This window comes from Ixodes scapularis, unplaced genomic scaffold, assembly GCF_016920785.2.
Source record: "Ixodes scapularis isolate PalLabHiFi unplaced genomic scaffold, ASM1692078v2 PGA_scaffold11__112_contigs__length_91849675, whole genome shotgun sequence".
NCBI lineage: Eukaryota > Metazoa > Arthropoda > Arachnida > Ixodida > Ixodidae > Ixodes > Ixodes scapularis.
In genome coordinates, this window is record NW_024609837.1 from 46,829,273 (window position 1) to 46,853,154 (window position 23,882).

At 46.2% G+C, this 23,882-nt stretch overlaps 1 protein-coding gene and 1 non-coding gene across 2 annotated transcripts in view; one reads left to right on the forward strand and one right to left on the reverse strand.

Moving 5' to 3' along the window:
* The window catches only part of LOC115321035 (venom metalloproteinase antarease-like TtrivMP_A), a 104,796-nt gene that overhangs the window by 48,053 nt on the left and 32,861 nt on the right, over positions 1-23,882 (reverse strand). Inside the window, exons 7-9 of the mRNA XM_040215744.1 lie at positions 23,211-23,288; positions 23,025-23,152; positions 22,858-22,907 (exon numbers count right to left, since the gene is read on the reverse strand). Of these exons, the coding sequence (XP_040071678.1) occupies positions 22,858-22,907; positions 23,025-23,152; positions 23,211-23,288 (256 nt within the window). The remainder of the gene's footprint in view (positions 1-22,857; positions 22,908-23,024; positions 23,153-23,210; positions 23,289-23,882) is intronic.
* Positions 11,498-11,571, forward strand: Trnat-ggu. The gene has a single exon. It is a non-coding gene; the product is annotated as a tRNA-Thr (tRNA).

Below are 23,882 nucleotides of genomic sequence, written 5' to 3' on the forward strand. Positions count from 1 at the left end.
AGAAGTAACAGTGATAGGGGGCATAGGCTCGTAGGGTTGATCGGGGAATATGGGAACGCTGTCCAAGCACTCGTTTGTAAAAACTGAAGAAAAGTAATCATTAAAGACTCTAGGGCAGTCGCTCTCCAGGATGGGGTCGCCATTAGCGTTTTTAAGATGGATGACAGGGTTGCTACTTTTCGGCAAGATTAAGCTCCAGAACTTCCTTGGGTTACTATGAAGTATATTAGGTAAGTCGTGAAAAAATAATTTTTTTTAGAGAGTCGAAGACTACTGGTGTATGCGTTTAGGGCAGAATTGTAAGCATCCCAGGCTTGGGGGGTGTTCGTACGTTTGGCTTTTGTGAAGAGTCTTTTCTTCCTATTGCCTAATGAGAGCAGAGTTTTTGTAAACCAAGGACTTGTCGTGTCAGAGCGTATATGAATGGTTGGAACAAACATGTGTACCAGATTATTTATTTTACTCTTGAATAGCACCCAATTTTCTTCTACTGATCTACAATAAAAATTAGAAATGAAATGATCGAAGAAAATGGTCAACTCATGGTTAATTGATGCGTAGTCAGCTTTGTTGTAATCGTGAATAATTTTGGAAATGGGATGCTTCATGAGAACGGGAAGTGACAAGTCGATGTGCAGTACTTTCTGATCACTGAGCCCATCGCAGTAGTGAATGGATTTGACAAGGTCAGATGACGTAGTTAAAACCAAGTCGAGGATGTTGTCAGAGCGTGTTGGTTTATCAACTAACTGTGTGAAGTTTAGGTTGAGACACATATCTAGGAACAATTTCGATGCGGTGGAGCTTCCTGGTGATAGATTAGGCCAGTCTATGGAAGGAAAATTAAAGTCGCCAAAGAGGAGCATGTCAGCTTTCGGGAAACGATTTTTTATGTCCAGAAGCACGGAGCACAGTTCTGTATGAAAGGATGAAGCACAATCCGGTGCCAATAACATACACCAAGAATGACTTTGCTGGCCGATGTAGAAATGCATATACACAGAAATTCTAAACCATGGTTAACTAAACAAATGTTAAAAGAGGAAATATTCTTTTTTATTGCGATTACCACACTGACGCCTCTCCTGCTGGGCCGGTCGTGCCGGAAAATGTTACAGCATAGATGTGCAGGGAAAAGTTCTTTATCTTCAATATCAGGTTTTAACCAGGTTTCCGTGAGAATGACTATGTCAGACGAATTGTACTCAAGAACACTATGCAGCGCGGTACGTTTTGGAATGATGCTACGGATATTTGTGAAAAAGACAGATAATGTTTGATTTTTATCGCGCGTTACGGTATGAGGGGAAGATGACAAAGCTTTGTTTTTTTTACGTGTACCTAGTTATGCGAGCTCAACTACAGACTGAGACTCTACGTTAAAGACGAAACGTTTGTTATTGATGTGCAGTTTGTTAAAATGAACTTTAAACGGCACATTTAGACTCTTTCCATACTCATAAAGCTTACTGCGGGCAAAGCGTACGGCCTCAGAAAAATCCTCACGGACGGCAAAATGTGTGTCTTTCAGTTCGAATCCGGCAGCCAAAATGCTCTCTTTGTCTTTAAACCGGGAAAACTTGACGATGATTGGCCTATGTTTATCAGGTTGAAATTTCCCCAGACGGTTCGATCTCTCTAGATTAGATGGATCCAGCTGTACGCCTAGATTGTTAGCGCAGAAATCGATAATTTTTCTTTCCGATTGGCTCCATGTTTCCGCCTGGTCATCTGGGCAGCCAAAAAATAAAAGATTCGATCTTCGAAGCCTGTTTTCGTTATCGTCACACTGTTTCTGGATGTTGGTTAGCTCGGCGGACATGTTAAGAACGGGTGAAATCCCAGGTGTGGCGCTCGTCGCAACAAGACTAGTTTCCACAGCAGATAACCTGGTAGATAGTTGCTGGACGGTGGCGTCGGTTGCCTTCAGTCCGCTATCTAAGGACGCGACTTTTGCGAAAATCTCCGACTGTGAGGCCTCAATTCTCTGAACTGTTGCAAGAATGCTTTCTAGTTGCTCACTGACCGTCAGTGGGCCCGGGTTAGATTCCACGTCACCCGACAAAGCTAAGAGTGGTCGGGAGACTAAAGATATGTATGAGTAATGAAAACAGCAGTAACAAAGATACTTCCATGAAGTGCACACATTGTCGTAGGGGCTCGACACTAAAAAAAGGCACAAATCATTACTGCGGAAACATTTGGCATTCCTAAGGTAACTAACCTGAATAAACAAGTGCGGTTTCGTCATGGCGTCAGCGGCGATGTCGAGCCCCAACTGGCCAGACCGTTGAAGCGGCTTTAGTAGACCCTCCCCAGGCTCCGCAGTCGTTGCTCCTCGTTGCCAGCCGCAGTTGGTGAAACTGGCTGAGCTTAGCAGAGTGGGCGTGTGCGGCATTTGTACGGTGTCATCCTCCTTGAACAGATGATGTGCGTCGTCGGTGGAACCACGGGTCACGGTCGGGCAATCCACGGCAAGCTTCGATGGGACGATAGCAGACAGGAGCAGCACCTGAATAAACAATTGCGGTTTCGTCATAGCGTCAGCGGCGATGTCGAGCCCCAACTGGCCAGACCGTTGAAGCGGCTTTAGTAGACCCTCCCCAGGCTCCGCAGTTGTTGCTCCTCGTTGCCAGCCGAAGTTGGTGACACTGGCTGAGCTTAGCAGAGTGGGCGTGTGCGGCATTTGTACGGTGTCATCCTCCTTGAACAGATGATGTGCGTCGTCGGTGGAACCACGGGTCACGGTCGGGCAATCCACGGCAAGCTTCGATGGGACGATAGCAGACAGGAGGAGCAGCACCTGAATAAACAAGTGCGGTTTCGTCATAGCGTCAGCGGCGATGTCGAGCCCCAACTGGCCAGACCGTTGAAGCGGCTTTAGTAGACCCTCCCCAGGCTCCGCAGTTGTTGCTCCTCGTTGCCAGCCGAAGTTGGTGACACTGGCTGAGCTTAGCAGAGTGGGCGTGTGCGGCATTTGTACGGTGTCATCCTCCTTGAACAGATGATGTGCGTCGTCGGTGGAACCACGGGTCACGGTCGGGCAATCCACGGCAAGCTTCGATGGGACGATAGCAGACAGGAGGAGCAGCACCTGAATAAACAAGTGCGGTTTCGTCATAGCGTCAGCGGCGATGTCGAGCCCCAACTGGCCAGACCGTTGAAGCGGCTTTAGTAGACCCTCCCCAGGCTCCGCAGTTGTTGCTCCTCGTTGCCAGCCGAAGTTGGTGACACTGGCTGAGCTTAGCAGAGTGGGCGTGTGCGGCATTTGTACGGTGTCATCCTCCTTGAACAGATGATGTGCGTCGTCGGTGGAACCACGGGTCACGGTCGGGCAATCCACGGCAAGCTTCGATGGGACGATAGCAGACAGGAGGAGCAGCACCTGAATAAACAAGTGCGGTTTCGTCATAGCGTCAGCGGCGATGTCGAGCCCCAACTGGCCAGACCGTTGAAGCGGCTTTAGTAGACCCTCCCCAGGCTCCGCAGTTGTTGCTCCTCGTTGCCAGCCGAAGTTGGTGACACTGGCTGAGCTTAGCAGAGTGGGCGTGTGCGGCATTTGTACGGTGTCATCCTCCTTGAACAGATGATGTGCGTCGTCGGTGGAACCACGGGTCACGGTCGGGCAATCCACGGCAAGCTTCGATGGGACGATAGCAGACAGGAGGAGCAGCACCTGAATAAACAAGTGCGGTTTCGTCATAGCGTCAGCGGCGATGTCGAGCCCCAACTGGCCAGACCGTTGAAGCGGCTTTAGTAGACCCTCCCCAGGCTCCGCAGTTGTTGCTCCTCGTTGCCAGCCGAAGTTGGTGACACTGGCTGAGCTTAGCAGAGTGGGCGTGTGCGGCATTTGTACGGTGTCATCCTCCTTGAACAGATGATGTGCGTCGTCGGTGGAACCACGGGTCACGGTCGGGCAATCCACGGCAAGCTTCGATGGGACGATAGCAGACAGGAGCAGCACCTGAATAAACAATTGCGGTTTCGTCATAGCGTCAGCGGCGATGTCGAGCCCCAACTGGCCAGACCGTTGAAGCGGCTTTAGTAGACCCTCCCCAGGCTCCGCAGTTGTTGCTCCTCGTTGCCAGCCGAAGTTGGTGACACTGGCTGAGCTTAGCAGAGTGGGCGTGTGCGGCATTTGTACGGTGTCATCCTCCTTGAACAGATGATGTGCGTCGTCGGTGGAACCACGGGTCACGGTCGGGCAATCCACGGCAAGCTTCGATGGGACGATAGCAGACAGGAGGAGCAGCACCTGAATAAACAAGTGCGGTTTCGTCATGGCGTCAGCAGCGATGTCGAGCCCCAACTGGCCAGACCGTTGAAGCGGCTTTAGTAGACCCTCCCCAGGCTCCGCAGTCGTTGCTCCTCGTTGCCAGCCGAAGTTGGTGAAACTGGCTGAGCTTAGCAGAGTGGGCGTGTGCGGCATTTGTACGGTGTCATCCTCCTTGAACAGATGATGTGCGTCGTCGGTGGAACCACGGGTCACGGTCGGGCAATCCACGGCAAGCTTCGATGGGACGATAGCAGACAGGAGCAGCACCTGAATAAACAAGTGCGGTTTCGTCATGGCGTCAGCGGCGATGTCGAGCCCCAACTGGCCAGACCGTTGAAGCGGCTTTAGTAGACCCTCCCCAGGCTCCGCAGTCGTTGCTCCTCGTCGCCAGCCGAAGTTGGTGAAACTGGCTGAGCTTAGCAGAGTGGGAGTGTGCGGCATTTGTACGGTGTCATCCTCCTTGAACAGATGATGTGCGTCGTCGGTGGAACCACGGGTCACGGTCGGGCAATCCACGGCAAGCTTCGATGGGACGATAGCAGACAGGAGCAGCACCTGAATAAACAAGTGCGGTTTCGTCATGGCATCAGCAGCGATGTCGAGCCCCAACTGGCCAGACCGTTGAAGCGGCTTTAGTAGACCCTCCCCTGGCTCCGCAGTCGTTGCTCCTCGTTGCCAGCCGAAGTTGGTGAAACTGGCTGAGCTTAGCAGAGTGGGCGTGTGCGGCATTTGTACGGTGTCATCCTCCTTGAACAGATGATGTGCGTCGTCGGTGGTACCACGGGTCACGGTCGGGCAATCCACGGCAAGCTTCGATGGGACGATAGCAGACAGGAGCAGCACCTGAATAAACAAGTGCGGTTTCGTCATGGCGTCAGCGGCGAATTTACGACGCCTGCTGGTCTGTTTAGAAGTGTTGCTTTCTTTTTTGAATTCCTCCAATGTAGCTTACCGCCTATAATAAAATTTAAATAATCAATAAATATAACAGGGTGGAACTACTGTATTTCATTTTTATGTGGGAAGGCTGAAAAAAGGCAGAAATATTTCACCGTTTGTGAAGGCGCGCTATTCGCAAGTACATTTCGAGCAGTAAAAACACGTTTTCGTACGAGATTGATGCTTAAATATAGACCACAGAAACAAAATACACACTTTCTCGACTTGCTTTTCGTGTAGACAACTATCATATCAACATTTTAACAAAAAATAAAAAAAATGGAAAATGGGTTTCTTGAGAAAATCGATTTCAAAAATGGTACTTTTTGGTTTTCGCATGATATTAACGCAAACGTCCCGCAACGTATATTTTATACAGCCGAGTTATTTTATAATATGTAAAGAGAGTGTTTTGGGCTCTCCGTGAACACAAAAAAAATTAATGTAACCCAAGTAGATCGCCAGTAATGAATTGTCAAAGTTCGTGAACAATTGACCGAAGGGGCGTTTTGACATTTTTACAAAAAAAATAAAAAAGCCTCTAATTATTTTATGGTATTAGAGCCTTTTAAATGTGTTCACAGAGTGCTTGAGAAAAGTTAATATAATGTGGACTGAAAATCCACGGCGGGAGATCGACCGAAACATCCGACCCACGACGGATGGGAAAAACACTGCTTCCCGCCGCGGTCTCTTTTAAGATTCGTAAGTCGAGAACAAAAAATCAGACTAACTTCCGGTTTGCGGCTGCTGCGTCTTTAGAGACGACGCCATAACATATATTTTTTTCAGCCAAATTAAAAATGCGACCCATTTTGCCTGCACGATTTGAGATGAGATCACCCATATATATATATATATATATATATATATATATATATATATTGTAACGGTGAAGGTAGAAGAGGTGGACTAAGGGTGGAAGAAGACGAAGAAACGAGACTGGAACGGCGGTTTTTTGGTTTACCCGTAACAAATGGTGGCAGCGGTTTTCCAAACAGCATGAATACCCGCTCCCACGCAGCAACAGCGGAGACGCCGTGGGCCGAGCTTACTGAACAGCTCTACAACCGGTTAGCAGAGAAGAGCGCGACAGATGCCGCAGCTCTGCTTGAACAGTTCGACAGTCGCCTCGCCGCCCGCGTCACTCACGTTGAACAGAACGTGAACCAACGCCTCACCGAGGTTCACCACCACCTCACGTCTGTACAAGACCGCCTGCAGCACCTTGAAGAAGCTCTCCCAACCATGCGACGAGGAGACTCAGGTGACCTTCCACAAGTTCAAGAGCCATCGACCGTATGTCGCCGGCCACCCGACGAAGCTGAGAGACCCCAGGCTGGACTTGCTCATCTACATTCCGATGGTACGCGTCTCAAACCTCCAACTTTTGATGGACTTGGATCTTGGCGCGCATTTGTCATCCAATTCGAAACAGTAGCCCAACACAATGGGTGGCATTCCCATGGCAAGGCTGCAGCCCTGGTCGCCCAGCTCCGTGGGAAGGCCGCCGACTTCCTTGAAAGTGTACCGGATACAAGTCGAACCACGTATGAGCTCCTTCTGCAAGCACTAGAAGCTCGTTTTAATGATGCCCATCTACAGCAGCTACATCTCACGTCACTCAAAACCTATCGCCAGGGCACAGAGTCACTCCAAGAACTGGCCGACACTATCGATAGACTGGCAAGAAAAGCACTTCTAGGGTGCTCCGAAGCCACGCTTCACCTGATGACTACATCAGCTTTCATTGATGCCATCCACAACACCGAAATTCAGCGGTTTGTGCGGCTCGCTCGTCCTACCACACTCAGCGCTGCACTCGGTCACGCGCTGGAAATGGACGCGGCGAACACAGCCACCACCTCTACCGTCCGACCGACGATTCAGAATCCTCTACCCGACAACTCGCAGTACAGGCGTCGTAGGCCTGACTGGCGCCACTGCTTCAACTGTGGACGTCCAGGACACCTGGCTCGCTCGTGCCCGAGTCCAACCTCTCAACGTCAGGAAAACACCCACGCGGGCCCGACGGGGCAGGGTCCCGCGTAATCCACGAAGTCCCCCTGGCCGCAGCGTCGGTGAGCAGGTCGCTTACACCTCACCTTTCAATTCTAATACACGGAGTCACGCAACCAGTCGATGCCATTATAGACACGGGGGCTGGTGTGAGCGTCATTGATGCTGCCTTGCTGCGATTGACGGACCACGCGGCAGCGGCCACTGACTCTAAGGACACTCGACTGGTGTCAGCAAACAGTACTCTCATACCCTACCTGGGGCGTTGCGAATTGACCGTCGAAGCACTGGGCAGGACTGTAAATCTTTGTTTTTTTATTGTGGAAAACTTAAACCCACAAGTCATTCTCGGTTGTGACTGGTGTTCCGAGGTGGAGTTGCTAGTATCCTTTGCAAGTGGCCACGCTGCTTTGTCATCATCACAGCCGTCTAAGTCCCAGATGACGTCGGAGGACACGTTTCCCTCGATCCATTGTGATGATCCCAAGCCGTACATTAAACAACCTAGTACATTTTTCTACTACTTCTACTGTCTACAGCTGCACCTGGCTAAGTGTTTCCAAATACTTTCGGGTAACATCCAACTGGTAGCCAGAACATCGGTTGAAGTTTTCTATCGAACATGGGTGAAAGTTTTCTATCCTCTGTTACCTCTAAAATTCACCCACGATCCCTCCACCTGCTTAGTCGTCTCCACGCTAGACGTAACGATTCCGAAGTCTTCAGCGGTCTGGGTTCAATCGTCGATTCAGGGTAATCGGCGTTCAGGAGATTTTTTAGTCGAAGCGGTTCTTCACTCACAACCTGGGACTGAATTTGCAACACCTCGCTCCCTTATCTCTTCGAGACGAGGTGCCCTTAACATTCTAGTAGTTAACTTGGCCACTGATGACATTCACCTTAAGCGAGGTGAAAGTTTAGGAATAGCTTTTGAAATATTGCCAGAGACCATGATCGCAACCGTTGCATGTTCTCCGGTGGTACCCACCCCAGAGAGCAGACTCAACAAGGATGACAACATTCCGTGGACTGAATTTAACTTTGGACCAGACCTAACAGCAACGCAGAGGGAGTCCATACAGTCGTTACTCAAAACGTTCCGTCACTGTATAGCCATTACAAAGCAAGAATTGGGATGTACGCCTCTAATTCGCCACACCATCAACACCGGTGACCACGCGCCAATACATCACCAACCCCGACGAGTGTCGATCTCCGAAAGACAGGAGATCAGTGCTCAAGTGGACGATTTGCTCCGGAGAGGCGTAGTGGCACACTCCAACAGCCCATGGTCATCACCCGTCGTCCTCGTCAAGAAGAAGGACGGCTCGACAAGGTTCTGTATAGACTACAGAAAGTTAAACAGCATTACTAAGCCCGATGTGTATCCCCTGCCTCGGCTTGATGATGCTCTCGATCGGCTCCAGGGTTGCAAATACTTCACGACATTAGACCTCATTTCAGGATACTGGCAAGTTGAACTCGAGTCAAACGACGCTGAAAAATCAGCCTTTGTGACACCCGACGGACTGTTTGAGTTCCGGCGTTTACCATTTGGCTTGTGTAATGCGCCGGCGACCTTCCAGCGTCTCATGGACAGGGTTCTCGGCCGTCTAAAATGGACCATGGCATTAGTCTATCTAGACGATGTAATCGTCTATGCCGACAGTTTCGACGAACATCAGCAACGTCTAGGTCTTGTTTTAGACGCCCTCACGAACGCTCGACTACGTCTAAACCCATCCAAGTGTTTTTTCGGGTACAGTGAAGTAACCTACCTTGGTCACGTGGTCAGCAAAGATGGAATTCGGCCAGACCCGGCGAAGCTATCAGCCTTTGCCAGCATATCCGCACCCACTAGCATAAAGCAACTGAAGAGTTTTCTGGGTTTTGCCTCTTATTTTCGTCGCTTCGTCAGTAACTTTTCTGCTAAAGCTGCTCCCTTGAACCAACTTCTGAAAAAAGATACCAAGTGGAAATGGGGCAAAGACGAAGCTGCATCTTTTGAGGATTTGAAAAGATCCCTCCTTGAACCGCCTACGCTTGCACATTTTGTGGAGGACGCCCCAACGTTCCTTCACACAGATGCCAGTGGAGAAGGGTTAGGTGCCGTCCTTCTTCAGCGAGATAGGGATGGTCGGGAACGACCCGTCGCCTATGCAAGCAGGAAGCTGAGTGAACCAGAGAGTCGGTGCCACTCTTCCGAACTGGAATGTCTCGCGGTGGTGTGGGCTGTAGAAAAATTTCGCCCTTATATCTATGGCAAGCGTTTCACGGTGGTCACGGATAACGTAGCATTGCGGTGGCTTCAATCCAAGAGCGACCTTACCCCGAAGTTAACAAGATGGGCCATGAAACTGCAAGAGTACGACTTCTGTATTGTTCACCGGAGTGGGAGGTACCATCAAGATGCTGATTTCTTGTCACGTAATCCGGTAGAGGAGCTACAAGTTCTTCCTGTGTCTTCAATCTTAGATCTGCAACACATGCAATCGGAAGACGCTGAAGCATCGGAAATAATTCAGTTGCTTACGGTCGGAAGCAACGATTCTTCTTCACTTTCTACACGACGACTACGTTGCTTGCGAAAACATTACGAGCTACAAGATGGTCTACTTTGCCATCGTTCACGTGCTTCAGGGCCATGGCTTCCTGTTGTCCCCAAGAAAGCTAGGAAAAATATCTTGGAGATGTGCCATGACGCTCCGACCTCAGGGCATCTCGGACAGCATCGAACGCTGGACAAGATCCTGCGAAGATTCTGGTGGACGGGTTTGAGGAACGACGTTCGGCGGTACGTCGCTTCATGTACCGTTTGTCAAATGCGCAAAACGCCACCGAACCTAGGCAAACCAGACCTTCAACAGATACCACCCCCAAGGAGTCCATTCGAAGTATTGGGAATAGATCACCTTGGTCCCTTCCCGAAATCAGATACTGGCAACAGGCACATTATTGTGGCGACCGACTACTTAACGAAGTGGGTTGAGGTCAAAGCAGTTCCCGATACGTCAGCGGTGCACCTTGTCAGCTTCGTAAATAACCATCTAGTGTGTCGGCACGGAGCTCCAAGGATGATCATCTCTGACAGAGGAACGTCGTTCATGTCGCGTTCTTTCAAGGATACCCTTAGAAATTACGGGATTCAACATGCAGCGGCCTCACCCTACCACCCTCAAACAAATGGTCTTGTCGAGCGCACCAACCGCACATTGGTCGATGTAATGGCAGCATTCGTCAACGCGTCCCACAAGAACTGGGACCAATACGTCTGCACAGCCGCGTTCGCACTAAACACGTCTCAACAAGAAACGACGAGTCAATCGCCATTTGAACTAGTCTACGGGAGACTCCCCACGCTTCCAGAGGAGACAGCAATCGAGATGACATGGACCCGCCGGGCAGAAGACTATGATGGTAACTTTTCCGCCCGATTAATCGAAGCAAGGGAAAGAGCTCGATTGGCCATCCTTCACAAGCAGTCGCTACATGCAGGGCGTCTAAGAAGAGTAAATAGGAGACCATCGTTGAATCCGGGAGACTTAGTGCTTCTTCGAAGTCATTTCAGACGCCCACAGCGATCAGAGAAATTAATGCCAAGGTACTGCGGACCCTTTAAAATATGCAAACAGCTCGGTCCGGTAACATATCGCCTCGAGAAGCTTCGGACACTACCTCAACCAGGTAGACACCGGACTCTCACTGCTCACGTTGGCCAACTGAAACTTTACGTAACGCGCGATGAACATGTTGCTTCTGTCCGAGACGGACAGCCCAGTGCACGGGAGGGGCGAGTGTAACGGTGAAGGTAGAAGAGGTGGACTAAGGGTGGAAGAAGACGAAGAAACGAGACTGGAACGGCGGTTTTTTGGTTTACCCGTAACAATATATATATATATATATATATATATATATTGATTATTGAATTTATTGCATTCCCTAACTTTAATGCAATAAATTCAATAATCACCTTCTCCCCTCTTCGTTTTCAATATTACTACGGCTGCACTTGTCAATCTTCACTCAATCCCATTATATATACGGTGCAGCCTGTCCCTATGGGGAGGAGTGGTTACCTAGATATCCTGGAAGACGGGCCCTTTCCGACATTTGCAAGCTGAGATGACGTGCCACGTCACTGCCGCATGTCGGAAATAGCGCGGGCCTTAAATCAGCAACGGTTGTCGTCTACCCAGTTAAGCGAATTCGAAACTAAACAGTACACAGAGAGCTGGTCAGAAATTGAGTCCGCCGAAACCAGTGGCCAGGATGGTCTAATCGGTTAAGGCGTCGCCCCGGTCAGGCGAAGGTTGCGGGTTCAATCCCCGCTCCTGGCCCAATTTTTCGCCAGCTCTCTTTCCCTTTCCCTTTCCCTAACTTTAATGCAATAAATTCAATAATCACCTTCTCCCCTCTTCGTTTTCAATATATATATATATATATATATATATATATATATATATATATATATATCATGAAAGCAAAGTTTCTTTTCGGGTAGATTTCAGAGGAAAAAGTCACGATTGACGTTTCTTTGGTACCACGAAATAGTGGTGGCAGTACAACCTGGTACTCATCAGTAGGTGAACAAGAAGAAAAACCGCGGCCTGCAAGGGCCATTGCGGGCGCTCCTGTGGAGCTCATGTTTCGAATGTTTTGCGCGTTCGGCGCAAGACGCGCAAGACGTTCGGGCTCAATGGCTCCGTCGTGCAACTGGGAGGCTTTCTAGAATAGAGACGGCTATGCCTTGGCAGGCTTGCGGATTCTCGGTGTCCTGAAGTGGTTCCAAGCCTCCAAAAGATAATTTCGCCTGCATGCTACTCGTGTATAAATCTTGTCCGTGTGGTGTTTTTTCTTTCTTTTTTTTTTTGCGTTTTTTGTTGTCGGAAATTTAATTTTAGAGTTGCCTAATATTTTTTTTAGCCTGTGTGTGTAATTGTTTTATGTGTCTGACTATGTCTATCCTTTGTCTGTAGTTCGATGCTCCACCGGGTAGGAATGTTGCTGTTGGTGGGCAAATAAACATTAACATAGACACTCCGTCAGATTAGGTTCCTTAATTCTTTATTTAGTTCCATGTTGAAAGTTCTCTTTGTATTGGAAATAAATGGCTCATAAATATTTTAGCTGATGAGGTGTCATTGTTTTGTGGATATGAGATCCAAAAATCTTAAAACGAACAAAAAACTTATATTGCATTATGCGGTTTTATCAGTTGGGCTCATGGTGAATAGAAAAAAAATGCGCCGTGTAAGTGAAACGTCTAATTTTAAAACTAACATCAGTCAATAAAAACAACAATAAAACAACGCAACAATAAAAATATGGCATAAGCCATATTAGAACACTCATAATGACCAGATGCCAACAAATACGCTGAATGTTTCAGGCAAATTCGGATTCTTCGCTATGCTTCGTTCTCTTTGGCCTTCGTCACTTGTTTTTGTACGTGAATTCCTCGGTCGTAGTATGTGACGTTATAAGATAGTCAAAACAAGGACTTTAAACATGAAAAATAGAATCACAGAAAAAGTCGGCAGAGACATATAAGACTGCGTGCGTGTAGGAATGCGAAAGCATTCCTACACGAAGCGCATTTTTACAAGCAGCGCGCAGCGTCTTCCTATCGTACACGCCGCTCCGGCGGTGACATCAGGCTCCCCCACTGCGCAGGCGTAGTGAACCCCACCGGCTCCACGCCTGTCGTGACGATGCATCTGCGTTTCTGTGCTTTTCTTTGTGTTTTATTTCTGAGTCGCGTCCGCTTTTACCTTAAGCGCCCCAGTCGGCTTCCGTGACGAAGCATCTCCGTTGCTGTGCTTTTCTTCGTGTTTTGTTTCTAAATGCGCGTGCTTGATGACTTGAATTTAGGTGCCGTTTTGCACAGCCAATGGACATTTAGCTGTCGTTACCCCATTGAAAAAGGCCAATATGAACTCGGCTTATTGGAAATATTGTATTCCAATGAAGTTGATGGAAACCAATAAAAACTTATTGTTATCCGATTAACGCAATACGCACGATGGGAATTCATATCGGAGCACAATATCCCGATATAGTATGTGGTTATTGGTATACAACAGGATATTGGAGCACAATATCCCGATATAACTTGCGGTTATTGGTATACAACACGATATCGAAGCACAATATCCCGACAGAACTTACGGTTATTGAAATAGAATACGACACCGCGTGCATATTGGTGACCGACATGGACATACTGCGCGGCCACACGATATATAAATATCGGTCGTCGATCACGGGCCCAAAGGAGAATACAATATCGCGTGGATAAATCTCAGAACGAATTCCAAGTTACCAACATGAATTACGTCGGCATATACCGCGGACTAAGAGGATACGTAACACAGTATTGATCGCCCGTGAAGCAACATGTGGATATCGGTACGCCCACATATACGACATCGCGTGAATGATATTGTAGAACAGCAGGAGTTACCATACAGCAATACGAGAGAGAACGATATTGGAGGTGTATGTACACAGAACACAAACGTTCCGCGTTGCAAACACATTCACATTGATCGAAAGCGCAAGTGTACGTACGGCACACAGTACAGACAGCCTCGAGCGCTTGAAATGCTAGACAACCACCAAACCATTCAGAATAACTAGCTGGGACACCCGCGACCTACCTTTCAATGAGAAAGCCCAATAACGACGTGCTCATTGGAGTGATCGTTTTCAAACAAATGTTGATTGCAGTTTTAATGCAACAAAAGTTAGGTTACCGATGTTGGAACCCAAATCGAACGCGATACGTGACAATGTCAGTTCGCACGATAAAATAATGAGGATTAATGGGCTTGACAGGTCACGTGCTTCTTACCCGCACATTTATCGATATTGACCCACCTTTCTGGGTAATCCTACGTCGTACACAAAATCCACAACCACACATGAGCACATTTCACCCACCACTCTTCGTCGCCTGTTTCGCAAGATGCACACACTGTAAAAAACGACGGGAAAAATACGTGCATTTGCGCCATCAAACGATACGTTACAGACTCGTTTTATGAGAAAAGTTTCCATCGTCAACCCGCGCGCGCGAAAGCTCGAGCGCTCGAGCTTCGGAGGCAGTTCGAACTCCGAAGGGAGGCGAGCCGAGCGAGCCGCGAGTAGCCCATCGAGCCAGACAAGCGGCTGAGCGAGCTGCCGAGTGGCCGAATCCGCCGATCCAGCCAAGCCTAGCCAAGCCGCCGAGATTACGCGATTGCGCCATTGCGCAGCGACCGCGACCGCGCCAACCCGGCGAGACAGCGGCGATGGCGGGACCGACGGATAACGGCTCGTCAAGTTCGTCGCGCACTTTGCTTGTGGGTTCCAAGTGAAACCAACGCACTTTCAATCGCTTCGAAAGGTACGTATAGACGACTTTATTACTTGCAGCATTGAGTGCTTTGGTATACACAGATCAAAGTGAACACTGAAGGACAGAAGGGAGACATGATGTTTTGAAATCGCAGCTTATTTGAACGCATGCGTCCCCTGCTGAAAGCGTCTGGCTGTGCTCTGTTGCAGACGTCATTTCGACTGCGTGTACTCTGATGTAACTTCAGTCAGTGTTTACACTCGGCTAGCTATCACTCGGCTTGTTATCTCATGTGCGAAATAGACGTAGAAACCAGCGCCTCGTCTCTTTCGGATATTGAACCTCCAGCCCCCTGGCTCCCAGCGTGCTTACCGGCGCAAACCGTTCGACGTGTTGGATTCGTGGGCTCGTTCGAAGAGGCGTTGTTTAACGCTCGCGAGTCGCCGAAGTGTTACCGGAGCTTCTCTTTACGAAAGTCGCGATCGACGCTGGGCTCTGAGCTCGTACTTTTTTTTTCCCTGGTAGACTAAGAGTGCCGACCATTCATCTGTGGTGCCGACTGGCGCCGTACGAAGTTGAGAAATGCTAGCGAGTCTGTCAGATTTTCGTGACGCCGCCCAACTGCTCTGCTACCGGCTGCGCTCAAAGAATAAGGTAAAAAAAAAAAAAACGCGTTTTATAATTTTCAAATTTTTTTTTTTGCCATGTTTTATTTCAGTCGTTGCAAAGTAAATCGCGGCCGTACGTCGGTTGACTCCCGATTACTGTCTCTTCATCGTAGATTGTCTAACCACAATGGTGCCTCGTTGGTGTGATCTTATTCTGATATCGTTACATCTTGCTTTTTCATCTTGGCACACTTCTAGACGACCTTCTACACGTTGCACTCCTTGTCGACATGTCGCTGGTGTTAGAGACAAATCTGAAGTCGCTGTTTGTTCACTCCTTGGTGCACATATTTCATGTTCAACATCAGGTATCTGAAGGAGGCGCCATGAAACCCTGGAGTTTGTTTAGAGGTACCTCAACATACTGCATTCAAGTGTCGTTTTGTGTGTTATAGTTTCCTACAAAACCAAATTGCACTTTGTTCGTAATATACCCTATAACTGTTCACTACAATTAAAGTTGCTATGAAACATTGGCCACGAGAGGTGACTCGGCCAACGCAGCCTTAAAATTCCTCGCATAATTTTCTTCATGGGTCATTTTGGACATTGACAAATTTTCTTGTGAATAATGAGTGTTATGCACATGTGTTCTGTTTTTCGTACAGGTACCTCAGTTAGATAAACCCCAGCAAAGGCAGCAAGACAGTCTCATGGGGTCACACCAAGGATAACTGCATTCCTGCTCGAGTCCAGAGTCTTGTCACCAAACTTCACTGAACATAATGGTACATTCCCTTTCCTTAACCTTTTCTTCTGAAATGTGTTTTTTTTATTGTTGCTTTTTTCTATTGAAAAGGGTAGTACAACGTTTAAACACCCAATGTTTTTTTGTTTTTTTATTTCTGTAAAATGTGTAGTAGATCGTTTAAACACCCAAGCGTTCATAAATTGTCTCTCTACCAGGCAATAGGGTGCCTTATACTCTGTTTCATACTTAGTGTGCAACGCTGTCAAAGGTACTAAAGTGGTGCGCATGAAAAAATAGAAAAAGTGTTACTCCGCGCGTTTCGTGGACGAGTGGTAGAAGGCGCTGCTCTGGCGATATTGACGTCTCAGTGGCTGTGGTTTGAACCCGTTTTACGCGCAAAGCTTTTTTTTTTTTTTAGACATACTTTTCGTGTAAGATTGTGCGCATTGACGAAGTGCATATTTCAGTTCCTCCTTCTTGATTTTTATTTATAAGTCGCCGAGAGGCCAGATTTCTACCATCTGGTCTGCCGCTTTGCAAGTGTTATTTGCCTCCAGCACCAAGTTATATTTTTCTTTCGTGCAGCGTGGAATGAGGAATCGCCCTGATAGCGGCCTTGTCCCAAAATTTATAATAAAACGTTAATCGACAATAGTTGTGGCCTGTACAGTTTATTTTGAAATAGCTGTCAAGGGTAGGGATCTCCCTCTCGGAGCACTTGCGATGCACCTTCAGGCGAATGGCGTTCTGTGTGAACTCGTCATGCTTGACGGTCCCCGTGCTCGAAACTTTCACGTTGCGAGGTCATTGCTTCGGGGACACCACCTTGCCAGATAGGCACTGCGCCTTGCACTTCGCGACAGTACAGGGCACACTCCAGTGTCGTTACTGGCCGTCTCCAGGACTTCACGACCGAATTCTCCGGGGAATGTGTTCTTATACTCCCGTACACATTGGCGATCATCTGCTTGCACTCTTTCAAGATTTTCGCACAACGAATCTTCGAAAACATCCGAGCAGGAGAGGTACTTGAGCTTGCTGCATAAGATGCCATCTTCTCAAAACCAGCCAGTGCCACACAACCCGAAAACCCACAGCGGCTGCCACACGGATGAACACGAAAACAATTTAAGGTGGTTTACATTATCTTTTCCTTTTTCTTGAAAAACATTTGTGCTCCGTTGAAATCATAACGCCACTATCAGTTACTAGCCCCGAGGAGGCACATTTTCCGACTTTTAAAAACTTTTTTGCAGGGGACGCACTATCTTATGGGGCGAACGTAGGCACGGTCAGCAATGCAAACCAGTGCGCTAGCTTTGACAGCGTTGCACTCTATGTATGAAACAGAGTATAGGATCGCTTCAGACGGGGCAACCTTTCCAGCAATTTTGCGGCTGCTGGCGGGTTGTTCCCTAGTTTTCCCTAGATCGACACGAATTGCTGAGATTGGGTCCGGCTCGAAGCGGACGAGCAACTTTGACTACTCGGATATGTTTGAAGCGGCAGCAGCCAATCAGAAATGCAATATTTTCACGTGACACCCCTGTGGTCGTGATGATGAGAACTGAGGACTTAGTTCTGGTTTGAAATGGATCATTTTTGAAAATAAACTGTTTCAAAAAGATGAGTTAGTATTCTCAGCGCAATTTAAAGATATAAAAACATGTTTTTAGGATATAACTGTGTGTCTAAATACTGTAAGAAAAATGAAATTTCATAATGATGATGGCAAGTCGTAGCAATTCGGTTGCTGCATGTGAACGCGGGCGGCCCGTGTTGCTGGTGTTGCGACATGAAGTTGCTGGGCGAAATTGTTCCGTCTGAAGCGGGCTTTAGGGAACTGAATTCAAGGGCCGTGGAGCTCTGGGTGCAAGCCCACCTGGAAACATTTTTTTTTCTTTTTTGCCTTTTTTAGTATTTAAATAGATATATATATATATACATATATACTTTTCTTAAGTTTTAACATATAGATGCACAATTTACACACTAATTCATTTTCAGAAGCGCTTTTATTCACACTCTGTGGCTTTCTAGTGCTTGCAATAGCTTCTCGGTGAGCTAATGCCAGCTCTGCAAAGGGAGAGGGATCTTCCCACGCTTTGCAGGCTGTAAAGCTGTGGCTTGCACAGCTCTAGTGTGTCACACCTCGCTCACTGGCTCCATCGCGAAGCATAGGTGCTTCATGAGTCGCGCCACACCGTAAGCCCAAAAAACGGTCGGGTGACAAACCTGGTACCATTTGTCACTGCACTCAGCTATGGTATGGTGGCATGGTCGGGGCATGAAGCAGGGGTACAGCTTGGAAATGCTGATATTCATGACATTTTAAACACATTTTTTATTACTTTTGTGTCGAGTTGTCAGCATTCTAAAGGTGAGAAAGCAAGCAGCAGCGACAGCAAGAAAAGAAAAATTTAAGACCGCTTTCACCAAGAATCAATTACGAGCACTAGAAAGGCATGGAGTGTAATTAAAACGCTTCTAAAGGTGAATTAGCGTATAAATTAAGTACTTGTGCCTCAAAAATACAAAAAAACAATGTAAATATAGATATAAGGATAAAAATATACACCAGGAGGACTTAAACCAAAACTACATTCTGTAAGTTTGAAATTTGACACCTTAAACCACTTGGTAACCACCCAATTTTATTTCCAGGTCGTTCATCGAGGTATATGAATTTTGTTTGCAGCTGTCGGCTAGAAGAGAGGTTGCCTTATTTTAATTTACTTTACTATTCCCACCAAATATGACAAGTGATAAAGAATAGAACCTCATTTGGTTGGCCGAGGCACTGTGCTTGCATCAAGGCAAACTAGCCTGTCTTGCTGGGTTCATATTTTGTTTCATCACCTGTTTAGGATTCTGTAGTCGCTCATCAAAAGAAGAAAAAAAAACTGACTAATTCTGACTTATTCTGGTGTGCAGGTACCCTTGGCAGTAAACTCTGCTAAATGGGGCAAAATATAGATACTTGTTTTTAGCAAATATGCATTGTTTTAGCAAAATGAGCTACACTATTTGACTAACGTGAAACAGAACGAGCCTCTCCACTTGGGTCTTTTTTCATCTCTCGCAGACACTATTTCCTGCTTTTTGTGGTTTGTATCAGACTTTTGTATTCTGTCCGGCCAAAGCATCTGTGTTACACTAAGACTGGGTTCTTTAGGATATCTACAGGTATTCTTCGCAGCAAATGGCTTCCAATCAGGAACACGAGTTTGTTCTCGGCCACCGAGAGCAAGTGTTTTCAAGGTGAGCTATTGCCCGCCTATATGAGTTTTGTATTTCATTCCTCTTGAATGCCATAACCTATGTGTAGTGGTCTTGCATTAGTATTTTGTTGTCTCTCTTCTGCAAAACACCCAAGTTTGACTAAGACCGGGTTCTTTCTTATACATGCAGTTCTTGGTGGCAAGCACCAGCCAATCAAGGCCAGAAGTTTGCTCTTTGCCGCGCATGGCAAGTGTTTTCAAGGTGAGTGATTGATGCCTATCTGAGTTGTTTGTTTCATTCCTCACAGACACTCTATTTCCTGTCTGTATAGTGGCCTTGTTTCAGGCTTTTGTGTCTCTGTCCGGCCAAAGCATCTGGGTTAGACTAATCTTTAGGATATGTGCAGCAATTCTTGGCAGCAAGTGGCTGCCGATCAGGAACACGAGTTTGTTCTCGGCCACCAAAAGCAAGTATTTTCAAGGCTAGCTATTGCCCGCCTATATGAGTTTCAGCATTCATCAAGGAGCGCAAAATCAAAGCCCGGGGGTTGGCCATTGCAAAAATGTTGACTCGGAAGCGCATAGGGAGGAAGCTTTATAAAATATCCACCTGCTTCTGCAAGACAAACCAAAACAAAGAATGTGGGTTCCATTTGAAAAAAAAACAAAAACATTGTCAGCCCGAATTAACTCGGGGGCGGCACGGAGCAAACAAGCCACGGTACGAGTATGCTTGGTTCAGGCGTTTGTAGGGGTGGTAGATGACTCAATGTTTTCTAAAAAAAATATTTTTTTTTCTAAAAGTGTGGCGGTCGAATATTCAGGGATGGGCATTGAGTCGGGATGTTAAGGTAAAAATTTCATCCACATGCCGGGATTCATGTGCCTTGTCCCCCTAGCTAAGGGGGACAAGGCCTTCAAAATTTTGGGTTCGCAAAAGGGGTGCGTCAGTATTGACGTCTCATTTTACATCATGCGTCTCAATTTAAAACGCACTATAAATGACATGCCTGAGATTCGTTTGGGTGTACTTCCTCTCAGCAAGTATATGGTTCTGTCTCAAAAAGGTCTAATCTGATGTTGACCGCTCCTCAAGTCTCCACCGACGATTCATCAAGACGAGACCAACCGGGACACTAGGGAGGAACTGCTGAAGCAAGGCAGGCTACTTATACGACAGCTTCTTGCGGACAAGAAACAAAAATAGATAGATGGTGGGTGTTTTATTTGCTATGCCTTTTGGCGTGCACATTATGTTTGTTATGTTTCAAGATTCCTGCAGAGTTCGGTTTCAACTATTGTAAAATACCGAGCATGCGCCCGGGTCGCAGAAGCGCCTACCCTCTGATTCGGAACGATCCGCAAATAAGCAAAGGGCATACCAGACACCCATCCACCTGTTTTGAGCCGTGCTCAAAATATTGAAAGAGCACATCAAGCGCCAGGTGCTGTGGCGTCTTTGCCACAATAGCGCCAGTCGCCGAGCTGACAGATCCGTGACTGGCGCAAGCCATGGCATGGCCTTTGGGAACCAGGGAATCGAGATTAAAGAAGTAGCGCAGAAATTGGAGGCGAGTGGTGAAGGTGAGCAGAGTTAACAGAAAACAAGGACGAAGGGAGTTCCGTCGCATGAGGCATCTGTGTCCCGTGCATGTAATTTTGAGTGTGCTGTAGGTGGCTACCCAAAAAAATTGTTACTTGGACGTAACTAATTGCAAACCTCTCTTGCAGTTTCCATGGCCCACAAGCCAGCCGGCGCCAGTTCGTTCTCGTTCAAAGGTGAGGATTCTAGATTTTCTAGATTGCTCTGAAGCAGCAATACTGAAGCCAGACAAGCGGTACGGCATATTTAATTGACAGAACGACTGGGGACGCTTTCACTGAAGCTTGTTTTGCTGCAATACACGTGTGTATTGCAGCAAAACAAGCTTCAGTGAAAGCGTCCCTACTCGTTCTGAGCTCCGTCAATTAAAGGTGCCGTACCGCTTGTCTGTCTGGCTTCAGTGTTGCTGTAGGCGACAAAACGTGTGCCCAGTTTTGTCACAAGAGGCATATTATGTCACGCACATGTAATTTTGAATTTATCCGGTTTATTGTGCTGTAGGTGGCTGGTCAAAGAAATTGATACTTGGACGCAGCCAATCGCAAATCTTTCTGGCAGTTTCCACAGCCTAAGAGCCAGCAGGTCCCAGTTTGCTTTTCTTTAAAGGTGAGAATTCCAGATTCCCAAAGCAGGAATACTGAGGCCATATGACCGGTACAGCATTTTTAATTGACGGAGCTCAGAACGACTGGGAGCTCCTGCATTGAAGCTTATTTTTCTGTAATACAAGCGGGCGACATTGACACGTGGCCAGTTACGTCGCAAGAGGATATCTATGTCTCGCGTATGTAATTTTGAATCTTTCAGACTTGGTGTACTTTACGTGGGTACTCAAAGTAACTGCTACTTGGACGCAACTAACCGCAAATCTCTCTTCCAGTTTCCACGGCCTACAAGCAAGCAAGCACCAGTTCGTTTTTCCTCAAAGGTGAGCATTCCAGATACTCTAGTTAGGTGCGAAGCAGGAATAGTGAAGCCAGACGAGCGGATACATATATTTAATTGACCGAGCTCAGAATGACCTGTGGCAGCGGCATTGAAGCTTATTTTTCCACAATCAAACGCAGACATAATTTTGAATCTATCCGGCTTGGTGAAGGATTGCTACTTGTCGCAAACTAATCACAAATTTTTATTTTGCAGTTTCTATATGGCTACAACTAGCAGGTGCTGTTTTCATTAAGGTGAGGATTTCACATTCTGTTTTCAAACATCAAGTTTTTGAATGAGAGTCCTAAACAATTAACTTTCTTTTGCAGTAAATGACAGATCCTCCAGTTCAGGAATATGTTAAATATATTTGGAATGGATAAGTCCAGTGTTTTGCTTCTTTATTCACAATTTGACAACAGCAACATTTTTGAAATTTATCACTCAGAAATACACACAAGAAGAGACTGCGTTGCAGAGAAATGTTGCGCTAAACGTGATATTCCAACTCGTATATAGTTTTATTGGTAGCCGATATAATATATTGGATTCAAATATCCATAATACGCTGAGTATATTGGAATCGTAAACACTTATTGGATCCCCATACGACATATGGGGATCCAATAAGGGTTTATACGGTATTGGATTCCAATATTTTCAGCGTATTATGGATATTGGAATCCCATAACAAATCCTTATTGTAATACAATACAATAAATGTAATGTTTTCCAATACACTGTCTATATTGTATTGCAATACAATAAAAAGATATTGTTTACCAATATCCATAATACTCTGTTTATATTGGGGTTTTCCAATAAATAGGGTACACTCAGTGAATGAGACTAGGTGCCATTTTTCGTGGTTACCGATAACGCCGGCTGCGCTCCATGGGACAGTTATTTCTTTCACATAAAAAAAAAAAAGAACGTAAAAGTGAAAACCCCGGAGTTTTAGATAGGAAAAGAGAGAGAGAAAATAAATGGTCGTTGCGCAGATATTGCAATCTTAAAATTATGCGAGGTAATAGACTATATACAGATGAAATAGAGTAAGTCTACATGAATCTGTATGCGGCCATCAGTGAACAAAACTACATTCATTATAATACCTATATTTTCATATAGTTCCGTAGGAAATAAAAAAATCCAGTCATAATGCACGTACCCATAAGAGTTACGTCCAGAGTCAGGCCCTTCACTTGAGCGAGGTCTCTGCTAAATTCAAGTGGAGGAACAACACGTCAGTTTAAACATTTTTTAGTCAATTTTTTGGATTAAATACCTTTTAAAAATGCTAACATATTAAGAATGCGAATAAGGTTTTTCACTCACCCTGAAAACAAATAAAAAAAATCTGGATTCCCAAAAACGGGCCTTTGACGAAGAAACACAGATAGCTTTCTCAATGACTGTTCAGCCAAGACATATCCCGATGAATAAAAATATACGAGTGATTCTTCCTAGAAAATTATTCTAAAGGTAATAAAAGCACTATCCAGAAAATATTATTTCACTCACCTGATATGTCAGTCGGTACATGCCGACAATCCGCATGGTAACAAAGGGGTCGGACACCAGGGTAAACCGAAGTTTCACCTAAATTTAGAGTAGAGTTGCATTCCTAAATATTAATTTATTTTTGGCATGTGTATTGTTGTAATATCCAAATAATACATCATAGATTTTGTAACTCTCTAACGTACTTTTTGATGCCCTACTAAAACACGATTTAATTAGGAATCAATATTTTTTTTTAATTTTTTGCTTTCATTTACTTCATAAATGTGGCATATAAATGAAAATTATCATGGTTTCATTTAATGTAAAAAGTATTTTGAAGGTGTTTAGACTACTTGTCGTGTTATTCAATTTCAGTAGCGCAATCAGTATTCGCTGTTCATTGAGAGTATAGCAAAACATATCGTACAACAGAGAAATCCCAAAACGTGAAATGCATAGCCGTTTTAACAAAATACCTGCGATTGATTGGGTAGTAAAGAACGCTAGGGGTGAGAAATCTTGGCGAAGAAAATAAACGCGTGTTTGTCACTTTTTGCTTCTGGTGTATTTTAAAGAAGGGGAGCGCTGACATATCCCATAGCAACATCTGCAACGCTAACGAACACACTCCTGTACTGGTCAAGACATTTGCTTTTGAGGAGACCCGACTGCGTTAATTCTCCTAGCTTT